Source organism: Perca flavescens, chromosome 5 (genome assembly GCF_004354835.1).
Source record: "Perca flavescens isolate YP-PL-M2 chromosome 5, PFLA_1.0, whole genome shotgun sequence".
Lineage (NCBI taxonomy): Eukaryota > Metazoa > Chordata > Actinopteri > Perciformes > Percidae > Perca > Perca flavescens.
Window position 1 is genome coordinate 8,058,103 of NC_041335.1, and position 24,114 is coordinate 8,082,216.

At 39.9% G+C, this 24,114-nt stretch overlaps 1 protein-coding gene across 2 annotated transcripts in view; it reads right to left on the reverse strand.

Moving 5' to 3' along the window:
• The window catches only part of abca2 (ATP-binding cassette, sub-family A (ABC1), member 2), a 184,327-nt gene that overhangs the window by 71,651 nt on the left and 88,562 nt on the right, over window positions 1-24,114 (reverse strand). For both annotated transcript variants that reach the window (XR_003692659.1, XM_028579340.1), the window contains exons 17-25: window positions 11,619-11,769; window positions 11,283-11,487; window positions 11,018-11,182; window positions 9,447-9,627; window positions 5,647-5,859; window positions 4,929-5,125; window positions 2,925-3,098; window positions 682-878; window positions 26-152 (exon numbers count right to left, since the gene is read on the reverse strand). Coding sequence is in view for 1 of the 2 variants with exons in the window: in XM_028579340.1 (XP_028435141.1) it covers window positions 26-152; window positions 682-878; window positions 2,925-3,098; window positions 4,929-5,125; window positions 5,647-5,859; window positions 9,447-9,627; window positions 11,018-11,182; window positions 11,283-11,487; window positions 11,619-11,769 (1,610 nt within the window). In the remaining variant the exon portion in view is untranslated. The remainder of the gene's footprint in view (window positions 1-25; window positions 153-681; window positions 879-2,924; window positions 3,099-4,928; window positions 5,126-5,646; window positions 5,860-9,446; window positions 9,628-11,017; window positions 11,183-11,282; window positions 11,488-11,618; window positions 11,770-24,114) is intronic.

Genomic DNA, 24,114 nt, shown 5'->3' on the forward strand with positions numbered 1-24,114 from the left:
ACACAGGGGAGAAACTTGGTCTTACCCGCATCAGAATCACTGTTCTCCAGTGACTGGTCCTCCTCAGACACTTTGAGAAAAACCTCCTCTAGGGTTGTGTCCATCACTCCGAAGCTGGTTAGGGCCAGGCTGTCCAAGCTCTCCTCTAAAGCCTGGAAGCACACAGAATAGAAGACAATGTGGAATTAGTAGTTAATTTATTATTAGTGAATAAAATAATTTGCCAACTAATTTGGTCAGGGCTTAAGATGCTGCCTACAGGACAGATGACACACTGAACCAGTTCTTTGCACGCTTTGAAACACAGAACAACAGGGGGGCCAAAGGAGGAGCCAGCATGATCCAGTGAAATCCACTCTGTGGGTTTGATCAATGATTGCCTTTACAGCAGGAGTTTGCACTAACTGACCCACAGCTGGCTGTTTTAACGACAACCTTTCCTAAGGGATTACATTACCAGACATTTTGACATGAGTTAACTCAGGTTGATAAGATATGTATGACATGGTTTAGGTAAATCTTCAATATGCCCAACCATACTCTAGAATGCTGGAAAAAGTGAATGTGCCAGTTTGACAATGTTTTTATAATACCTCTGCTTGAAATATTCTTCTTATTACTGTTTATTAAATAACAGAAGACCATAAACAAGACAAAAGGTTTTTGGGTGTGTCTGTGTACCTGGAACAGCCTCTCGAAGCAGCCCTTCTTGACGGCCTCGGAGGGCAGGACGTAGGACAGCTCAGTGTTAGAATCGGACACCAGCAGACAGGACGCCACAAACTGGCAAATAAACTGGGTGACGCGAGCTTCTGAGCAAGGTGACAGAGAGGAGGATAGAGACAGAGACGAAGGAGGCTGCAGCTGGCTACCCTGTCCTGAAGGATGAAAGGAGCCGCACAACATGATGGATGGATGGAAGGATGGATGGAACAGGGGAGGACATGATGGTTCAAGGGAAATAGAGAAGAGTGACACAGGTAAGGAAAAGACAAAGAAAACAGTGCTGTCAGTAAAAAAAACACAAAGAACAGATAAATTTAGGAGAGACTTGAAAGAGAATAGGAGGTGTACAATGTTAGTAACAAGATGAGACACAACAGTTATATATTACATACATATTATTTCATTTAAATATAAGAATTTAACTTAAGTCACATACAGCTTAAGTGTAACTTTACATTTTAGATGGTGTAACAAGAACATTCTGGACTGCTGATGGAAAATATTACATGTAACAAGCAACACAGGTGTCACTAAAAACACCGACATGTTCACATTTTTTTTAAGCTGTCTTGCCTGGTATACAGTATGAGGAGCTGAATACCTTGTTGTGCCAAACAGATTTTACTTTAACAAGAGAGTTTTAATATACTCCTTTGTCTGTTTTATTATTTATTTAGTTATGTTATGATTTGTCACCCGGGCCGGACAGGGGGACAGAAATGTGGATGGGGGGCACAAACAACACACAAACAGACACCACAGAGAAGGGATCATACCTGCAAGAGAACGGGGAGGGGGGCTTGGGGCGGAGAAAGACAAACAAACAAACAAACAAACAAACAAACAACAACAACAAAATGACAAAGAGACAGCAATATACAGCTGATATACGAAAACAACTGAGAGAAAATGAAAAGGAGGAAAAGTCAAGCAAAATAAATAAACAACACCGCACAGCCATGAGAAGTAGAATAATAACAATAGATTTAAATAAATAACTTAATGAAAAGCATAAAGAGTAGTTCTACAATCTAAACTTGTTTGTGTGTGTCTATGTGTGTCTGTGTGTATGTGTGTCTATGTGTGAGTGTATGTGTCTATATGTGAGTGTGTGTGTCTATGCGTGTGTCTATGTGTGGGTGTCTGTGTGTGTTCACATTCTTGACTTTATTACTTGTCCTGAAAAATCCATAGTACAAAGTGCTCGCTGACATTGTGTCTGAAAATGATTGATGCCTGATGATTGGGGTATATGACACAGCAATGTCAATGTCTGTTCTAGATGGATTTTGAAATAAACCAATACCTATTTTGCATGGTTCAGCAATGGTTTAATTTTGAAGAGGGACGTTACTTTAGAAAAAAGCATTTAGTGCTGGACTCAGTCGTGACCAAAAAGAACATTTGGCGAGACCAATGGCCAAGTCCGAGTCTAAATACCAACGAGTCCAAGACAAGTATGACACAATAGAAAAACGACTCAAGTACTACACCCCTAATTCAACGTCATGATCTCATGGCAGCCAATATCAAAGCCAACCACTTATGACAGTTAAATGTAATGTTAACACATACAACTTTTCTTTAAGTTTGATAATTAATTAATGTTGTCATAACAAAGACATTGGCAGGTTATGTTGTTATGTTATCTCTAAGCCTCTGCCAAAAACTCTAGCTCACTTGGTAGAGCACGTGCCCCGTGTAAGTTCAGTCCTTGCCAGCAGCCCGAACTGAATCGGACCCGAGGCCCTTTGCTGCATGTTATCCTCCCTCTCTCTCCACCATTACTGGCTTTGCTATGAGTTGATTAGCAGTTGAAATAGGTGACGTCCCTAATGTTCTAAAACCAGCCACTGGCGACTTGACAAGCTGAGTCACACTAGTAACTGGCTTTTGTCGAGCTGAGACGGGGCAGTTCAGACTGCTGCAATTTTACCCTGCAATGTTGTTAAACGGTTTAATCTTGTCGCAAATCTTTGTTCTGAACTGGGCTTTATGCACACTCCTTCAAACAAAGTGTTACCTAGCTAAATATGTAGTGACGGGAATGACATCAGACAAAAAACTGCCTTGGGTTGGATAGGTCCAAGCACCCTATTATTGGCATTTCCTACTATCAATTTTACTGTAGAGTCGATGGGGGTGGAAACACTGAAAACAAGAGCAATTTAGAAGTCATACAAAGAAATCGCACGCACCTCTGCCTTCACTCTGCTTTTTGACAAGTGTCAGTTTGTATCCGTCTCCGTAAGTGCTCTTCAGGAAGAGTGGCGAGCCACAGCACTTGAGTTTCCCATGTGAGATGATAGCAATGCGATCTCCCAGAAGGTCTGCTTCATCCATATGGTGGGTGGACAGCAGAATTGTACGGCCTGGGGCAGAGTTAGAACACACACATAAAGCAGCTGGTTTTTGCTGCAATTATCAAACAAGAAATCAAAAACGAGAAGCAGGGCCAGGTTAAAAAAAGAAAAGAAAAACATAACTCGACATGTATGGTTAAACGCACCTAAGAGGAGTAAATATGTGCATGAACATACATATGAATTATGAATAACAATGGATTTAAATTTTTTATGTATGCACTTCCCTCCTTTTCCTTAGTGTTTTTGGTAGACTGATCGATAAATGAATGAATGAACTAAGTTATTGTGTTTTAAGTTATTACTCCTATTTTTCTTTAGGTAAAAGTTTGGGAGTGTATGTATATATGTATGTTTAGAAGTGAAGTTTAGAAGTTAACTTTTCTTTAGTTATGAGTTTTGCTTTTGTTATTTTATTATTATTATTATTATTATTATTATTATTATTATTAGCACTGGGTAAAATGCACAGATATGTACATACAAAATAAAATAAAAATGGAATTGCAAGGATACAAAAATTGTACTGCATTGTAAGGTAATGGATTGCAAATTAAGTGAAGGAATTGCAATAAAAGTATTTTAAAAAATAAATAAATAAAACATATATCAAGAATGGCAGAGTCAGACTCTTGGCCATTGTCAAAGAGTGGACAATAATTATTCAATCATCCAATCCACCAAACGAGTCAATGGCAGAATAAGCTGTTTGGCATTGGCAGAGAAGCTTTGGCAAATTTTTCATGGGCGCAACACACATACTCAGCGCTGCTGCTCATCCCACAAATGCATGTTCCTTACAAATGGGGCACCATTTGAAAGGGAACTAAACAAGCTTTCCAATGGTATAAGATTTATTGCTTTACATTACATTACATCACATTAAGTAACCTAAAATATGACAAATGACAGCCTTTATGTGTGAAGGCATTAACATTTTTTCATTAACAAACTTCTGCTGATAAGTCTGGGAGAAATCTTATTCTGCTGTTTTTGTACATCACCTCTTTCTTCGCCCTTGTGGCTCTAAGGATGTTTTCTCTGTCTTTGTAGTTTAGGCACTTCACAATAAATGTTCTCGGAGCCATGTCAGTGTGAAATTCCCAGAATGTCTACCATCCACTGCTCTATGTAAGAGCAGGAGTCTGAGCCCTTCTCTTGTCCTCCGCCTTGGATATGCGTTATTCAGCCTCAGCAATGCGGCCACTGCATTCTCAAATGTCGGTTTGAAAAATTTTAATTGCTGTCAGTACACCATCCATCTCAGAGTGATAATCTTGTTTGAATGACTGTATAGCCTTCATGATGTCCATTGTTGAGGGGTTATCCATAATTTAAGTGCTGTTGGTACCTGACTCTGCATAGCGTGCACCTCTTTCTTCTTCTGAATTCGGTCCCGCCGGCTCGTTTTCTTCATTAGTGTGTCCTCCAGCTGTTTTATAATTGTCCTTAGTTACTTTTCTCAGCATATTATCTTGTATTACAACTATTGTTTCAAGTTGTGATGTTTTTACACATATGGGGATTATTTAAATAGTATTTGTTTTAGGATTAGCAACAGAGCACGAGAATCCACGTCTGCTCACCGTGCTGCCATCACCAGAAGTTTGCCAAGGAATCATTCGATGTGCAAAAGATCCTGTATTACTGGTGGATATGTTGTTTTTTTTTTAAAACCAGATACCTCAGATGAAGACAGCTTTTTCAGACATTTTAAGGTTAGCTTGTAAAATAGTGCCACAACTTTCTTTTTTTCCAAACTACCTAGGACTGCAATTAGAACTCAACAGTTGTTGGAGCATACTGCAAGGATGTCCTCTGGTATTAAGTGCTTCTCACCCTGTTTGTACTTGAGGATAAGGTCCCAGATGGCCCTGCGAGCGTAGGGGTCCACCCCTGCTGTGGGTTCATCAAGGATGACAGCTCTGGAGCCGCCAATGAAGGCGATGGCCACGGACAGCTTCCTTTTCATCCCGCCGGACAGAGTCTGCACCAAACTGTGGCGTTTGTGGGTTAACTCCAGGTCAAGAATCATCCTGGACACACACCGACACATAGTAAAGCAATTACTTTTTTTAGTTACTTACTGTAGAGCTGAGATTTTCATGAAAATGTATAAGAATTGCTGGGATTATTATCTTGTTATTTCAGAAAAACAGCAGAATTAGTGGCGTTTGTGGGTTAACTCCAGGTCAAGAATCATCCTGGACACACACCGACACACAGTAAAGCAATTACTTTTTTTTAGTTACTTACTGTAGAGCTGAGATTTTCATGAAAATGTATAAGAATTGCTGGGATTATTATCTTGTTATTTCAGAAAAACAGCAGAATTAAGTTTTATAAAAAAGAAAAAAAGAATTTCTGGGATAATTATATTATTAATTCAGAACACAGCAGAATCTTTATTTCATGAATTTTATCTCAATTTCTGAGATAATTATATCATTAATTCAGATGAAAACCGGGCTAATGTTTTTTTCTGAAGTGAATGCATGTTGCTTTGTAGAATATATTTCCATGAACTAAACTAACTTAAACGAGTTGATATACTGACTTGTCCATTTCCTTGCGTAAGTCTTCTTCAGCCATGCCTTTAAGTCTGGAGTAGAACCACAGGTGCTCCTCCACACTCAGCTTGTCAAACAGGACATTGTGCTGTGGACACATGCCCAGGTTCTGACGAATCCGCTCCATCTCCGTGCGGATGTCGTGACCATATATGGTGGCAGAGCCAGAGGTGGGCGGGAACAAGCCTGTCAGGATGGACCTATGACAATTCAATGTACACAGTCAGTAGAAGTAGCATTGGTTAAACGATCAGGCAATTCAAGCAAGATTTCTATGTTGTACACCTCAATATATTGGCTCTTGTGCAGCTTATTTAAAGTATTTGGCATAAATTAGTCTAGTTAGTAATTATTCCATTAATTAACTTTATTAAAATATAACCGTTCATTTTAAAAAACTAAATCTAAAAGTTGTTTTCTATATTCATAAATGGCTGGCATGGCCTTTTTAATGCTTCTGGTGTAGCTACAGCAGACTAAACATCACTGAGGGATGATATAGACGTAGGTGAAGTAGAAGTTTTTTAAAGATTATTTTTTAGGCTTTTATGTCCTTTATTCGATAGGACAGTTGAAAACAGGAAAAAGGGGAGACAGAGAGGGATGACATGCAGCAAAGGGCCACTGGTCAGGCTCAAATGTGGGCCACTGCGGTAAGGACTGAGCCTTAGTATATGGGGTGCAGGCTCAATCAGAGGCCTGTACTACGAAGCAAGATCAACATGCCCTGGATCTCTTTCAGTTATCCGGCTTCACCTAACCTAACAACCGTGGTGCCGCATAAGCTGTATCATGACGCTGGTTATCAACTAGTTCAGTCAACTAGTTCAGTCAACTCAGGGTTTCCCAATCCAGCGGCGCGCGCGTTCACATAAAAGAGGCAGTGTTTGCGCACCACGACCAATCGCAAACATCTACCAGAGCCGCATATTTTACATAAGAATAGCAAACTATAATTCTACATAAATATGAAGAACACAAACACGGTTTTACAGGCAAAATGCAGGAAGGAAAGCTGGCAAAAAAGCCGACGCTGTTTTACGTAAATCACAACGCTTATCCTATCGACATCACTTCCAGTGGTGTAGTCTATGTGATAGTAAGCTCCAGGATTTATATATAGGCTACCCACTTAAAAATGCCCAATGACACGTAACAACATAGGCTACTTTCCATTATATTTTTTATAAATTTTGAATTGTCATCCATGCTTTTTTCTTAACATCTATAGGCTGAATAAAGGTATTTTTTTTACTGTAAATTGGTGCATTAAAGTGTATCGGAATGCAGGAAATGAAGTCGTTGATTCTTAAAACTTCCCTGGGGGAGGAGACCTAGCCCCCCCCCCCCCACTATGATATGCCCCCCTCCTCCCCCAAAGGCAGATTCTGGCCAATATACAGCAGACTACACACACTAGGCCAACAAAATGGACGAGCTGAATCTACTCATCGAAGGAAATTGCTACGTCCGCGACTGCTGCGTTTCAATAATATCAGAGACCTGGCTTCACCCGCGGATTCCTGACGCAGCCGTGCAGCTAGCTGGGCGCACTATGTACAGCTATGACCGAAACAAAGACTCCGGTAAGAACAGAGGTGGTGGTCTGTGTATTTATGTGCACGACAAATGGTCTAGAGATAACTTACCCATACATGAACACTGTTCACTGGACCTCAAGTCCATTTCTGTTAAATGCCGCTCATTTTTCTTGCTCAGAGAGCTAACAGTTGTGCTAATCACAGCTGTGTACATACCGCCCGATGCTAATGTTAGCACAGCTCTCTCGCTGTTGTCATAGCCATCACCCTACACACCGCGCTGAGCCACCTGGAGCACAGAGAGAGCTATGTCAGGATGCTCTTCATCGACTACAGCTCAGCCTTCAACACAATCATCCCCGACATCCTGGTCAGCAAACGTGATCTGATCTAGGACTGATCTAAGGACTCCACCCACTCACCTGCTCCTGGATCAAGGACTTTCTCTCTAACAGACCCCCAGACAGTAAAACTCAGACCTAACCTCTCCTCCACCTGATCTTTGAGCACAGGCTCCCCACAAGGGTGTGTGCTGAGCCCACTGCTCTACACCCTCTACACTGCCGACTGCACCAGCAACAGCATAGTGAAGTTTGCTGACGACACAACGGTAGTGGGGCTGATCTCTGAGGGAGACGTGTCAGCCCACAGAGACGAGGTCCTGAAATTGTCCAAGTGGTGCTTGGCTAACAACCTGGCTCTGAACACAGCTAAGACCAAGGAGATCACTGCGTAGAGAGGGTCCACATCTTCACCTTCCTGGGCACCATGATCTCTGCCGACCTCTCCTGGACGGCAAACACCACAGCTGTCATTAAAAAGGCAAAGCAACACCTGCACTTACTGAGAGTGCTCAGGAAGAACAACACTGGCAAGGAGCTGCTAGTGACCTTCTATTGCTCCACCGTCAAGAGCATCCTGATGTACTGCATCACGGTGTGGTTCTCCAACTGCACTGAGGCAGAATGGAAGAAGCGCCACAGAGTGGAACACCGCACAGAAGATCATCGGCTTGCCCCTCCCTTCCCTGAAACATCCATTAATCCCGTCAATCATCACAGACTGCTCACATCCTGCCTACCCCGTTTGACCTGCTGCCCTCTGGCAGGCGCTACAGGTCAATCAAGAACAGGACAAACAGACTCAGAAACAGTTTCTTTCCACAAGCCATCACCACACTGAACACACACACTCACATGCCATAGCCATCACCCTACACACATTCACACCTTCACATATGGACCATGTGCAATAACCAGTAACCAGTACTTTTAGTGTGTATATTTCTTTCTATTTTTGTGTATATATTTCTTTCAAATTCTGTGTGTATATACATTTTGTATTTTTCGTTGTCATTTATTGTTATACTATTGTTTTCTTGACTTTAGATTTAGATTTATAATACTGGGTGAACTGCTGCTAAAAATGTTGTTCATTTTGCACAATGACAATACCTCTTCTGATTGATTGATTGATTGATTGATTGAACAACAACCAAAAATTAAATAAAAATTAAATAAAAATACAAAAATATGGTTATGGTCTTAGGTCAAAAATAAGTCAAGTCAAATCCACAATGTTTACTAATGAGCAACAACACTAGTATAACTTACTGGACGTAATACTGGTCAATAAACATTGTACTGTAAGCTATACTGTAATTATAGCTTTTTTCGGTTAGAGAAGCGCTAAACAAGCCACGCTAGCGTTCTCTCCAGCCTCCAGTAGCTACCATTCGGTTTACCTGTAACAAATCATTAGCTAACCATTCGTTACTCATTCAGTTAACAGTAGCTACCATTCAGTTTACCAGTAACTAATCATTAGTGCTTGAAACAGTCAATCAGTAACTAATCATTAGCTAACCATTCGTTACACATTCATTTAACAGTAGCTACCAGTCTGTTTACCAGTAACTAAGCATTAGTGCTTGAATTACAGTCAATCAGTAACTAATCATTAACTAACCATTCATTCCTCATTCGTTCCTCAGTAACTATCTACATTTTTGTGTACCTTATTATAGAGTCCTACCCTATCTAGGAGTACAGTTTCAGAACCAAAACTGTGCATAGAGGTAAGTCGACATAGTGCCATATCTGTAGAATAAAAACTCAGGACTGTCATATAAAAGTTGGATGACATTACCGACCTTTTTTTTTTTATATAGCAGTATTTCAGTTAAACACTGACTTTTTTTTATCATCACACACATGCACAAGCACACAAAGACTTGTCCCTCTCACATGGTCGTGGTCTTGCCAGCGCCGTTGTGTCCCAGGAAGGAGACTACCTGGTTTTCATGGAGGTTGAGGCTTAGTTTGTTGAGGGCCAGTTTGCTGCCAGTCTTGTACACCTTGGTCAGTTTGTCTATACAGACCACCAACGACAAGTGGCTCGGCTCCTCCTCCATGCCCCGCATCTCCTCTGGGGTTACAATGAGAAAGGAATAAATAAGTGGTGTACAAAAGATGTTAATACATATAAACATAGAAACGTCTACCTTCCTTCAACACTTTTATTCTACCACTCTCACTTACCTGATCATTTTACAAATTTACAAATATGCTGTTTATTTTATTTTTTTACACATTTTTATAGTCAAAATGTGACTTTTGTAGAGGCAGTAAGTATTGAATCTGGTGGAAGTATGATACCCTAAGATCCTTAGTCAGTTCGTTTAGTTATATATGACTTTTGCATAAGGTTCTGTGGTGAGGTTGATACAAAGAATTCTCACCTTAAAACTATGATTTACCCAAATCATAATTTTCTCTTTTACCTCTAGTGGCATAATCTATGCAGATAGTTCTGATTTTATGTTGATTTTATTTGTTGACATTATTTGACATGTAATGCAACTCTCAGCAAAAAAGGGAATACACATATTTTCCCAAATGTTTGGTTGGCCAAAACTATGGGTTTTGACATAGACAAAGGTTTACTAGGCAAATGGAAATAAATATTAAAAGTACAATATGTAATTTTCTGCCACCAGGGGTCTCTCAATCGACACAATGGATGTAAACAAAGACTTTTGAAGATGTGTGGGATTATGGGAGTTGTTTTCATTGTTAACCACCATTGCCGATTAAAATCTGTCTGTTCACGGACAAGTTAATGTATTAAAGGTCCCATGACATGGTGCTCTTTGGATGCTTTTATATAGACCTTAGTGGTCCCCTAATACTGTATCTGAAGTCTCTTTCCCGAAATTCAGCCTTGGGGCAGAATTACAGCCACTAGAGCCAGTCCCACAATGAGCTTTCCTTAGTATGTGCCATTTCTGTGTCTGTAACTATTGAGGAGGAGAGAGGGGGGGCAAGGTGGAGAGTGGGGGTGTGGCCTTGACCAACTGCCACTTTGCTCGTTTGAAAGCCATGATGCCTCTCTCTCTCATCGGTTGGCCAAATTCTCTGGGCGGGCAAAGCAGAGAAAGGGGAGGTAACCTTGCTCCTTATGACCTCATAAGGAGCAGATTCCAGATCGGCCCATCTGAGCTTTCATTTTCTCAAAGGCAGAGCAGGATACCCAGGGCTCAGTTTACATTTATTGCCATTTCTAGGGACCATAGGCAGGCTGGGGGAACGCATATTAATGTTAAAAAACCTCATAAAGTGAAATTGTCATGCCATGGGACCTTTAAAGTTTTATTCATGTTACGTTTAGTAACATTTATTTATGTCATGTCATTCTGATGAAATAGCTGCAGTGTTTTTCACATTATCACTTAGATTATATTTGTAGTGGTAGCTGTTCAGTTAGAATCTCGTCCACAAGCTGTCCTCGTCAGCCCAAAATAATCATTTGTCCATACCAGATCTCCGCTGGTCCATAGCACAAGCCTGATCCTCCTCCATCACACTGAGCTTGGCAGCCCCGCCTCCACACCATGGCCAATCCCAGGTCTCGACACGTCCACTGCCTGACCAATAGGACCTCTGCAGGGGGAAGTACCATGGGCGGGGCAGCCCATACATTCCTAAAAGAGAGGGAAATCACATTTCATCTGATCTATCTGAAAGTTTATGTTAAACATTAAGAATGGGATAATGGAGATTCTGAGGGCAACAATTTCATACCTGGATGCACAGCCTCTATGTACCAAGTGAGCACACCATACACACCGGCATCGATGATGAGCATCATCATGGATAGACCCAGGTTAAAGTCATCGCCTTCTACCGGTGACTGGGTGATGGTCCGCCACTGGATGCCAACACCTGCTACCTCATACAATGCAAAATACTTGGAGCCCAGACCGAAGGCTGTGGTTGACATGAGAGACTGGAGGGGACATGTGAAACAATAATTTATTCAACTAAGTATCATCTGGATTATTTAAGTCACAGTGACAACACATGGAGCACATTTTACCATGTAAAATAATGTGAAATAAAAAAATAAAAAGGCCTTACAGCGATGCACTTCTCAAAGGCAGTGATCTTATCATGGGCCACCTCCTCTCTAATGGCCACATACATGTAGGGCACGTAGCTTAGGAAATAGACGATTCCTCCACAGGCTGAAGCCAGCTTGGCCTTAGAGTAGATTACGGACACCAAAAAACTGGAAAACAAAGGGAAGATAGATGGGTTCCTTTATCATTAGTAGTTTTTTGAAATCTCATATATTTTATGAGTCAAACAAATGATTCTTAGTCAAAAGCTTGGTAAAGTGAAGTCAGGGGTTGTTTAAACAAAAACTAATGTATGTTAATACTATTTCCTTTAACTACTCATTAACTAACCATTCATTCCTAATTCATTTAACAGTAACTACCAATCTGTTTTCCAGTAACTAATCATTAGTGCTTGAATCACAGTCAATCAGTAACTACTCATTAACTAACCATTCGTTCCTCATACATTCCTCATTCGTTTCTCAGTAACTGCCTACATTTTTGTGTACCTTATTGTAAAGTGTTAACACAATATTAATTGCTGAATGTCCAAAACCTTTCAACAGCTAAATACAGATGAGACTGAGATTCTCAATGACTAAAATACAGTGAGAAAGTCAGAAACCTTGGCATTGTTTTTGATCTAAATTTTCAAAAACACATCACCAATATCACCAAACAGCATTTAATCACTTAAAAAACATATCAAAACTCATAAAAAATTTAATTAAAGAAATAATTTCTCAAATTGACTGAGACTGAGAAACTGGTGCTTGCATTAATCTCAAGCAGTTTGGACTACTGTAATGCTCTTTTGCAGGATTATCCAAACAATCTGTAGGATGCCTCCAACTCTGGAGGCAACCACAGTCCTTACACGTATACGTAACAAATTAAGGATAATGCTGGAGAGTTATTATTGTTCTAGCTGAAATACAAGGGCAAGAACTAATTCTGGCTAACATATATGTAACCTAATGTAGATGATCAGGCATTTTTGTGAATGTGGAAAAGATATTACAAGCTGTAGGGAACCACAATATTGTTTTAATTTGATAATGGATCCAGTTCTGGAATACAGTGGGGTTGCAGTATGCAGGAGCCCCAGAGCCTCTCTCACATTAGAGAGGATGTGTAAGTTTTTAAGCTTGGTTGATATTTGGAGAAATTTGAACCCAGCTGGGACATTTTTTTTTGTCTGTGCACAAGACTGGGATGGACTTTTTTTAATGTCCAAATCACTGGCTGCCATACCAATATGATAATATTCTATCTCGGAAGGTTGAATTCAATTTATTCACATTATTTTGAATTGGGAGACAAGCAGGAAAATTACTCGCTAGATACATAAAACAGAGGGAATGAGCTTCCACTGTTTCTGCAGTTAGATCCAACCCTGGAGATGTTTTTACAGCAACTGTAGATATAGAGCAAAGAGAACTCCTTGATGCGGATTTGACTATAGAGGAAATTAAAGAGGACATGGGGGCCCTGCCTGTGGGTATAAGGCCCCAGGGCTCGATGGCTTCACAGCAGAATATTTTAAGAGTTTTGCAACTGAACTGGCTCCACTTCTGTTTGAGGTACTATATAGAGAGGAACTGGAGAAGGGAACACTGCCACCAACATTTAGGCAGGCTTTGATAACTTTGGTTCCTAAAAAAGGTAAAGACCCAGGAGACTGTAAGAATAACCGCCGAATTTTCCTAATGCAGTTATACGTTAAGATTCTTTACAAATTATTGGCAAATAGATTAAATAAGGTTATTACTTTTTTTTATTTATCCTGATCAGGTGGAGTTTATTCATGGGCGTAGCTCATCAGATAATATCAGGCATCTTATTAATATAGCATCTGTCTGTATTTTTCAACTTCACCATCTCATCATTTTTGGATCCAGTTCTTCAGCCCTCAAGGCACCAGAATGTTTAGATAAGGTGTGGTTGAAATATGGAAAAGTCACGCCCTTCTACTTCCGGTCCATGGGACCATCTTCGCCTCTCTATAACCTGATGAAAACCACATGTAGAAGATGGCAACTGCGGCTGCAGCAATCGCCCCACCTCGACTTGTTGATGAAAAAGGCACAAAGAGTCATGTATGGAAGTACTTTGCGTATGATGCAGATGACCGTGGCGTTATCATTAATCCGCAGAAGCCATTATGCAAAAGATGCTACCGTGGTCTGCTACCAAGGGAGGTAATACTTCCAATTTAGCAAAGCACCTGAAAGACCGTCATCCGGATTTGTTTAAAGAATTCAAGGTGAGTTCTGATTCATAGTAACAACATCCAAAGAATGAACGTTTTCTGTTTTTTTATCTGTCATACTGAAATACATGTTACATGAGGTTTTGGGATGGTGGGCACATGGCTTATGTTATGTACGTAGTTTATGCTGTAGTTTTAATGTTAGTCTATAAAGCGGTTAGAAGGAGAGAGAGAGAAAGAGAGCATGTGCAGTATCTTGCAAGTATCAAACTAGCGAAATGCCCTGAATATCCTAGTTTAATATAGTTAGTAATAGTAATATGCCCTTTAAGAAGCTTTAGTCATTAGGGGTAAAGTATTTTTTTGTGATTAATCTAAATTAATTAATTTTGAAATATGACATTAGTTTTTTTTTTTTAAGTTGACAGCCTTGATTTTTATGTTAATATTTTAAAATGACCTGTCACCACCTGTGCAGGCCAGGCAGGTGCTTGTGCTATATAGGTGCCTGTGCTCTTTCTTTAGTCAATTAACTATATTAACTGAAATGTCAGTTTTCCTTTTCCAGTTTCAACCAGAGGATGACATCCAGGAGACAAGTCAGCCAACTCAGTCAGCAATCACAGCCAACCATAACCGAGGCTCTAGAGAAGCAAACAAAATATGAGAGAAATTCAAATGAGGTCAGGATATTGGATAGAAGTGTAGCAGAGTGCATATGTATGGACCAAGTCCCGGTCTGTGTTTTTGAAAAACCAGGATTTCAGCAAATTCAATCCCAGATATCAACTTCCAATTAGGAATTTTTTCATGTACACAGAAATACCAAAAATCTACAGTGAAACAAGGGTCCTGGTCACACAATATCTCAAATAAAAGCCATTCTATGCATGCACAACTGATCTGTGGACAAGCAGAGCTGCAGACATATCCATTACCATACACACAGTCATGGGAGTTGCACTCCTGGTGTTTAGGCTGTAGTGGCCTGAAATCAGACCACACAGGTGACAGTTTAAGGGAGGCATTTGACAAAGTAATTACTTTGGAGTGGAAGTTGGACATGCAAAACTATCAGGCATGACAACAGACAATGCATCCAACAACCAAAAGGCCTTTAAAGATGACTTAAGCCCTGTCAAGGCTGCGCAGAACCATATCTGCCTTCACCAGGTCATCAAACCTGTCGCGACATCTCAAAACAAAACAAAAACACATTGGACTCCCAGAACACAATTTGATACACGATGCACCCACCCGTTGGAATTCCTCATATGATATGGTGGAGAGATTTGTGGAGCAGCAGCAAGCTCTGTGTGCAGTCCTGGCGGAGGACAGAAAAAAATGGCACCTGATGCCAAAAGACAATGACATCACAATCCTAGAAACACTAAAAGAAGTGAGATGCACTCAGTGGTGAGAAGCACACTATTCTTTCCTCTCTCTTACTGCTGATATGGAAGATGCTCTCTTGTCTCAGTGATGAGGAAGATGACTCTCTACTTACTGGAGAGATGAAGAGAGTGGTAAGGGAAAACATCAACCAACGTTATGAGGATAGAGATGTGCAGTTTCTGCTAAACACTGCCACCTACCTAGATCCAAGATTTAAGGACAGTTTTGTTGCTCTAGAGGATGATGAAGCAATGTCTCCATGGAGCTGGTACATCTGGAACCCCCATGGCAACAGGAGCAGAGGCCTCGAGCCAAAGCAGGCCATCAAAAAAGTCAAAGACTGATTTGAAGCATCTGCTTTCAGCCATTCAAGGAGAGAAGAAGGGCAGTGATGCCACATCATCTCAAGCAGGGCTTGTTAAATGGTGAGTTCCTGATTTATAGCAAAATGACAGAACTGAGCGCAGTTGCTTGTTTTGTATGTTAAAAAATAAAATAAAAATTTATTTTCATTGCAACTTCATTGCAACAAAAATACAAAAGACATTGCAACTGTTATCGCAATTTCTTTACAAAAGCTCCCGCAAAATCAGGCATTTTGGGCTGCAACAATCTCAAAGAAATGCCGGGAAATCCTGGAGGGACTGATTATGGTCACACTGCGGGAATGCTGTGGCAGATGTATTAAGCCATATCCGTGCCCCATGTATTTCGACCGTTAAAGTAGCATAGTGTGTGTGTGTGTTGTTGAGCGTCAGTGGATGCTCTCCGAGCAGAGAGCAGGGTGGCTACAGGTATAACCAAATTAAATTTAAGACTTTTTAAATACCTCTTCTAAATTAAATTTAAGATCAAACTTACGATGGAAATACAAATCAAAAGTGGAAATATACAGTAATATTTCTGTTCAAAATGAACAGTATGGTAAAATATAAAAAATAATCAATTGAGTTTAAGAACATTGACTAAATGTGTGTAATGCGAAAGGATAACACAAAAATGTCATTGATGTCCTAAATTATATTTATTATTACAATATTTTCTGAACATTTAGGTCCAATGAACAAATACTTATTAAATCAAGTAAATATAAAAAAGTTCCTTTTGAACAAAATAAAATAACATGAATAAATAAATGACAATTCCAGCTGCTTTTAAAATGCAAAGACATTTACATAATATAATGTGTGTGTGTGTGACAGAGAGAGAGAGAGAGAAAGAGAGAAACTCAGATGGATGGATTGCAGTTTGTGGAGGACTCATCATGGACAGAGAGTAGACAGCAGTGTGTAAGAGTGTTTTGCGGAGATGTGTGGGAATAAGTGTGTGTGTGTGTGTGTGTGTGTGTGTGTTCTTATGTCTATGTGACACATTTTTGTGCACAAGTTCATGTCTACTCCTGAGATTTTGTGAATATACTTGGAAAACAATCCTTTTTATATAATAATAAACAAAACACTTGAGTCCCAAAATAGTGTATTTACCAATTTAACAATGTGCATGTGCACAACTGAACATATGAACACTTGAAACAGAGGCATGCCTGTATAAGGCATATAAGAAAGCCTACCTTGGACAAAAAACAAAATCACATTCGGGGAACGCAGTAATGCAGTGTTCCTTCGATTAGTAACTGTAATATAATTACTGTTTTGGAAATTGTTACACTACTCGTTACTGTGAAAGTAATACAATTACAGTAATATACTAAGTAATGCATTACTGCCCAACACTGTTGTGGAGTGCTTCTCTAAATCACACATGCACACACTTTTATCCCAATAAGCAGTGTTGTTTTTTTTACTGACAGGACAGCTTAGACTTCTAGCCTCTGTATATGGGGCGTGTGCTCTACCAGGTGAGCTACCCAGGCACCTCCCCTAAATAGCAGTGTTACGTTAAAATGGATGAGAGAAAACTTTCCTATCGATATGTATGCAGGGCTTGACATTAACTTTTTGAGGCACTTGTCCATCGGACAAGTACATTTACGTTTCACTTGTCCATGCATAAAAGTCACTTGTCCGGGTAAAGATTCATCATTCTATAAAAAAAATGGTGTTTTGCTAATGCAGAATTTGAACAAACCGTTGAAAGCATCCAAACACTATCAACATTAATACAATTCTGTTGAAACAGTAGAAACAAACATGCCCCAACAATAGATTTCCCCTTCAACAAGAAAAAAGGATCTCCAGACTCCATAATACAAAGTAATATGTTGCCCGCCGGTGTGCAGAAGTTAATATATTGAGATTCTAAGTCAGTATTTTAAAGTTTTTCAATACTTTCAGATTCCTAGTCAATATTATAAGTTACTTAGTCAATATATTGAGATACTAAGTCGATACTTTGAGATATTGAGTCAATATATTGAGATTGTAAGTCAATATTTTAAATGTTCTTATTGGTTTGAGATTCTTTGTCAATATTCTGAGTTACTAAGTCAATATATTGAGATACTAAGTCAATATTTTGAGTTAAATCAATATATTGAGATACTGAACCAATATAGTGAGATACTAAGTCAATATTTTGAGATAAGTCAATATATTTAGATACTAAGTCAATATTTTGAGATAAATCAATATATTGAGATACTGAACAATATAGTGAGATATTAAGTCAATATTGAGATACTAAGTCAATATTTTGAGATAAATTAATATATTGAGATACTAAGCCAATATATTGAGATTCTAAGTCAATATTTGACATTTTCTCATTACTTTCAGATTCTTAGTTTATATTCTGAGATACTAAGTCAATATTTTGACCAGAGGTAGTGGTGACTTGAACTTCTACTATATCTAAAATAATTTTGTAGACATAACAATGGATTTTGCCACTAAATGTTGGTGTTAACTTTTTTTATACAATTTCACGAATTTCTACCCAGCAGAGGCTGATTTACCGAAAGGATCCTTTTAAAAAGGTGTAGCTACTTTACAGTTGATTATTACCTGATATTTAATCTGCATATTTTTTTTATTATTTTTTTTCAAAAAGGAGCAAAAAAAACGAAATTATAGAACGGCTTGTTTATTGCTAAGGCAAAATTAAATGATTTATTAAAAATGTAACAACAATAACTTAAAACAATAACTTATTTCACCAGTAAGTTCCTGTTAAACGATAAAAACAACCACTGGATAGGAAAAGGGTATTTTAAAACAACTTTGAATGCAGCACGACGCTGGCGGGGCGAATTTCAAGTGAACGCAACATCTGTGTTTTTCCGATAACAGCAGCTGCACACTGTCATATGTTCCTCTCTAGTGAAATACAGACACACTTTTACACCGTTTAGCTGTCAGCATTTTAACGGTTTACTCCAGCTGCTAGCTAACGATAGGCTAACGTTACTTGCTGTTGAGTGTAGTGTTAACTATCGTAACATGCGGCGATGTTTAGGTTGCCTCTAACGTCCGTTTTCGCAAATCCGAGAGAAGCGCAGGCATTTCAGTGGCACCGCGTTGCAATTCGGTCCGGTAGATAACGGTCGTTAAAGGAACACGCTGACTTATTGGGAATTTAGCTTATTCACCGTAACCCCAGAGATAGACAAGTCGATACATATCCTTCTCATCTCCATGCATGCTGTAATGCTGTCTGACGGCTCCAGCAGCATCAGGCCAGCACAGGAGATGCAGGTGAATGGTTCCAGTAATCCTACTGCTCCGAATAAGTGACAAAATAACGCCAACATGTTCCTATTTACATGTTGTGATTTATAGAGTCACAGCGTGTACAAAAAACAACGTAACATGAGACACAGCCGTCTTCTAACTGTAAACAAACCGGGAACTATATTCTCAGGCGGAAGATTAGAAGATGGCTGTGTCTCATGTTACGTTGTTTTTTGTACACGCTGTGACTATACAAATCACAACATGTAAATAGGAACATGTTGGCGTTATTTTGTCACTTTTGTCACAATTCGGAGCAGTAGGCTAGTTGGAACCAGTTACCTGCAGGATCTGTGCTGGGCTAAGCTAATGCTGGAACCGTCAGACAGCGTTACAGCACGCACGGAGATGAGAAGGGTATGTATTGACTTGTCTTACTCCAGGGGTTATGGTGAATAAGCTAAATTCCCAATAAGTCGGCGTGTTCCTTTAAGGCACCGGTGCCGTATTAGCACCGGGTCTCTCCTTTTCTGTCAACGATGTGGCGAGGAGGTAACGTTAAGGCGGAGTTAGCAAGCTAACGTTAGCTATCTAACACCGGCAGGTTCACCGTGCTTTCATGCTGCATTGCTTACAGAGAACGAGCTGAACAGTGTGCTGGGTCTAACGTTAGCGGTCCGCTGACCGGGATTGCGGGGGAAAGAAATGATCGTTTCAAATCGGTAACATAGACGTAATGAGTGGCACGTGACGTGAACTAACATGGCATTTTAGTTTGTTTGAGTTTTAACTTGTCCAGTGGGACAAGTAAATTTCTCTTCCACTTGCCCTACAAAAAATCCACTTGTCCCGGACAAGCGGACAAGCCTTAATGTCGAGCCCTGGTATGATACAAAATGTGGCTCCGCTTGTACAAGAGCTTTTCGACAGCGATGATGACAATGTAAGAGATGATTAGGATTAGAATTATTTCACCCGTCAGTCCACGTTCCTGTCTTTAAGCTTTCATCACATTCACTGGTGCTGGGCCTGATGAGTTCCTGTCTTTTTAAGCTGTTCAACCTCTTTGAGTTCTGTGTTTTTCTTTGCTTTTTCTGATTTTTGCCCTCAGCTTGCTCTGCCAATTTGTCTGCGTCTTTTTCTAGGCTGTTTGCTACCTCAATCAGTATCATCTTCTTCTTTTTGAGCTGCTCAAGGTGGTCTTCTGCAACTTTTCTCTTTTCTCTTTGTGCATTGCTCGCATGCTTTCTCTTTTCCTGGTCCAGGTGTAGCCGATACTGAGACCTCGCTGAAGCTGCAGCTGCCAAAAGCTCCTTTGTCAGAGGTACGTTGAGAATCCCCCCACAGACAGAGATGTAGTCACATATCATCCTCTGAGAAACCACTGTTTCCTCCTTCATGTTATCAGCCTCTATCTCCTTGTTTACAGAAAAGCCCCTCTCAATCGTTGCTTGGCCATGGGAGAGAAGCAGAAGTTTCCTGGAGAAAGTCCAGAGTTTAGGGTAGGATTGATGGAGGAGCCCATGCAAGAAGACGTCTAGTCTTGTATGCATGGGTTGGAAGGAGGAGAATGATTTCTTTTGCCTCCAGAGACAAGAAATTTCCAAATTGCTGGACAATCACATCACCTTAATAAAAAAAAATCAATGTAATAAAAAAGTTTAGACAAACCACAAAAATAATAATAATAATAATAATCACATTAAGTAAGTGTGACAGTGTACATTCTGCTAGACTTCTAAATCTTAAGTACCAGCAGAGATGCCTCCTGACAGCTGGTGATCATGCAGAAACCTCTGAACAACTCCTTTCATTCTTACATAGCCCAAGTCAGGGTCTGAGAACATGTTGGTTGGGTCCAAACATGCCATCTGCCTCACAATGGTGTACTTCAGTGGGCTCTTGTCTTGCATTTTCTTGACAATGTTAGTCAAACAGTCCATGCAGTCCTTTCTGAATGCCAACACACTGAGCTCACCTAAGCTGCGGTTGGGGCTACTCTAGAGTTCCTAACAGGAAGAGGGGAGGAGGGCCTGTGAGACTGACTAAAAGTTTTATGCAAAAATAAAGTTTTGATTAACCATTGTTTGATATTTGACACATTTGCCTTTACCTTTAGGACTACTTATGCTCCTAATCCAATGTCCACATCCTTTAGGCGAGCCCTTGCTTCCTTGGCAGATATGTCCAGTTTGACCATTTGCAGTGCTGTGATGTCATTAAAGATCTCTGCGTTGATGAACCTCTTCAGCAGGCTCTGAGAACATATACAGTACAACATATATAAATAACAATACAAATAAAAAAAAAAGTGTTGGAGGGGAATTGTTGAATTAAAATTAAAATTTAATACACTTTATCTATCCATGGCATATTATACATTACCTTCATGAGAATAGCCAGATCTTTACTGATGAATAGCATCACAGGCTCATCTGTCTGATATTTGGTCAAAAAGGTGGTGAAGGTCCTAGAGAAAGCCACGAAGAAGTGCAACTTAGCCATTATGAGAGGCTCATTCCGTGCCTCTGCAAGAGTGTCATAGGATGATGTTCTAGGGTTTGGACGGTTTTTTTGTGTCACTGCATCCACATACATCACGATCATTGGCCATATTGTATCCAGCGATGCCCACAGAACGGTAGGGGAAACACAGATGTCTTGGTCAAAGTGCAGAAATCTTCTCTTCTAGCAGGGGTATTATGAAAGAGTGTATGCCCTGAGCACTTTCTCCAGCTGCCAGACACTGAAGCCACTTTTGAAGACATTGTGGAGCGTGTGAAGCCCACAGCTTCCCAACACAATCAGATGGGCACTTCCAAATGCCTCTGCATGTTCCTGTTGGAGCGTTGAAAAAAACTTCCAGTTGACATTTGGTCCATCCATTGAGATAGAAATCATATTTCTCAGGTCAAGCTGCTGCACACACTCCTGGAAATTAAAACACGCAGACATTAGCCATACAGTCAACACATCTCATTTCTGACACCACCACTTCAGATTAATGTCAGACTGGAGAAAATAAAAATAATGAATACTATTTCACAAATTAAGCAACCTGAGCCATCCCTATAGCCATAGTGTACAGTGCTGCTCGCGAGTTTATGAATCCATGCTAAAGTTGACTAAAAAGAGGAATAAATAAAAAAAAAATCATCTTTTGGAAATTGATCTTAATGCCTTAATTAAAAAAAAAAAAAAAAAAAAAAAATAGGAAAAATCCAACCTTTAAGGCCACCAATTTTTTTTGTGAATGAATAATGTAAATAAATAAATGTTCTTCCTTAAAATACAGGGGGCATTAGTATACACACCCCTATGTTAAATTCCCATAGAGGCAGGCAGGCCAGTTATTTCATGGATCCAGGATACTATGCATCCTGATAAAGTTTCCTTGGCCTTTGGAATTAAAATGAACACATCATCACATACCCTTCACCATACTTAGAGATTGGCATGGGATACTTTCCATAAAATCATCTCTCAATGCAAATCAAACCAGCTATTAGGCATTTATTTATTTACGATACATTATTCATTCACAAAAGAAAATTGGTGTCCTTAAAGGTCGGATTTTTCCTAATTTATTTTTAATTAAGGCATCAAGATCAATTTCCAAAAGATGATTTTTGTATTCCTCTTTTTAGTCAACTTTAGCATGGGTTCATAAACTTATGAGCAGCACTGTATACCAGATTCTACTACCATTCTAAAACTCAATTTGGCTGTTTTTAATTCATTTTTAATTTTAATTTATCTAATTAACGTGTAGTGCCCTATCCATAGTTGTTATTCACTTGACAAATCAGTAAAGCTTAATTATATGATACACAACATATACAGAGGTTAATTAATAAATATATTTATGGCAGACTTACTTTGAAATGCTGAAGTAGGTCCTGGGCAGCTGCATGGCCCATGAACTGTGCTCCATAGAACCTTGACTGGACGTGGTCATTAAACCAATAACGCACATGCAAGTCCATTTGTTTGCTTTTGGTTGTCTGGTTCAGTGTCTCGTCGAACATAATTACAAACGCACCGCATTTTTGGACTTCGTGATGAGCTCTTTTTTTATATATGGCGCCAATCCAAATTTAGCCATGTATCTGGTCTTGCCTTTTCCACAGGTAATGACTGTACAAGCCCGGAATCTGGAAACATTGCTTTGAACACTTCTTCAATCCCGTCATTAGACCTGTATGAATTGTGGCTTGTCACGGTCCTCAGCACCCAAATTACCTCTGCTCGGAGTGTTGGCGTAGAGCCACAAATTGCTCGGAGGTCAGCTGGCATTGCTGGCTGTGGATTTTCCATCATAACATCCAGCGTTGTATCGTTGCTAGCGGTGGAAATGTTGGAGCTGAAGCTAGCAATGGCGGGCTGCTGGCGTGCCTTTACGTAGTCTCTGTGTTTTTTGCTCTGTACGTGCGATTCCACCACTCTGATCCCCATTGTCCCAAGTTTGAAATTCTTCCGACACATAACGCAGTTCGCTTCATAAACATTTCCAGGCACCGACCTTAACCAAGAATACTTGTTTTTTCAATCCATTTGTAATTGAACTTGCATTTCCCCATGTTTCTAAGTGGCTATCAACCATTGCTATATTACCTGCGGCAAAATTACGAATCCCGCGAAATTATGAATCCCACTGACGCCTAGACCCGCCCACGAAGCAGCTCGATTGGTTGGGGTTAGGCATTTGACCTCGAGTGGTTAAGGTTAGGATAGCCGATTGGTCAGGGGATAGGTCATGTACAAATGAGGTTATGTTACCTTGCGTAACCTGGCTGGCAGAACAGATTGCCTGCATTTTCGCGGTGATGTGACAAAAACATATTTAAGACCTATCCAATCTGAATTTAAGACAATTTAATACTTTTTAAGGCCTTATTTTTAGGAAAAGTGATTTAAGACTTTTTAAGGACCCACGGCCACCCGGAGAGAGGTGTTGGAGATCTGAGCAGAGCAATGAAATTACCGATAAAGTTGTCTTGTGAAGTGTCTCACACACACACACACACACACACACACACACACACACACACACACACACACACACACACACACACACACACACACACACACACACACACACACATTTTGGCCCCTGCACTTCTAAATTAATCTGGTGCCTCTGCTGTGTAGACATTGTATACATCTATGCATACATGGAGCACAGAAGGTTAGAGAACATTTCCTGATTTTGTGTATGAATGTGTTTGGTGGGGCATTTAGACTGTGGTGAGAGCACAGTGATTCCTTACAGTGCA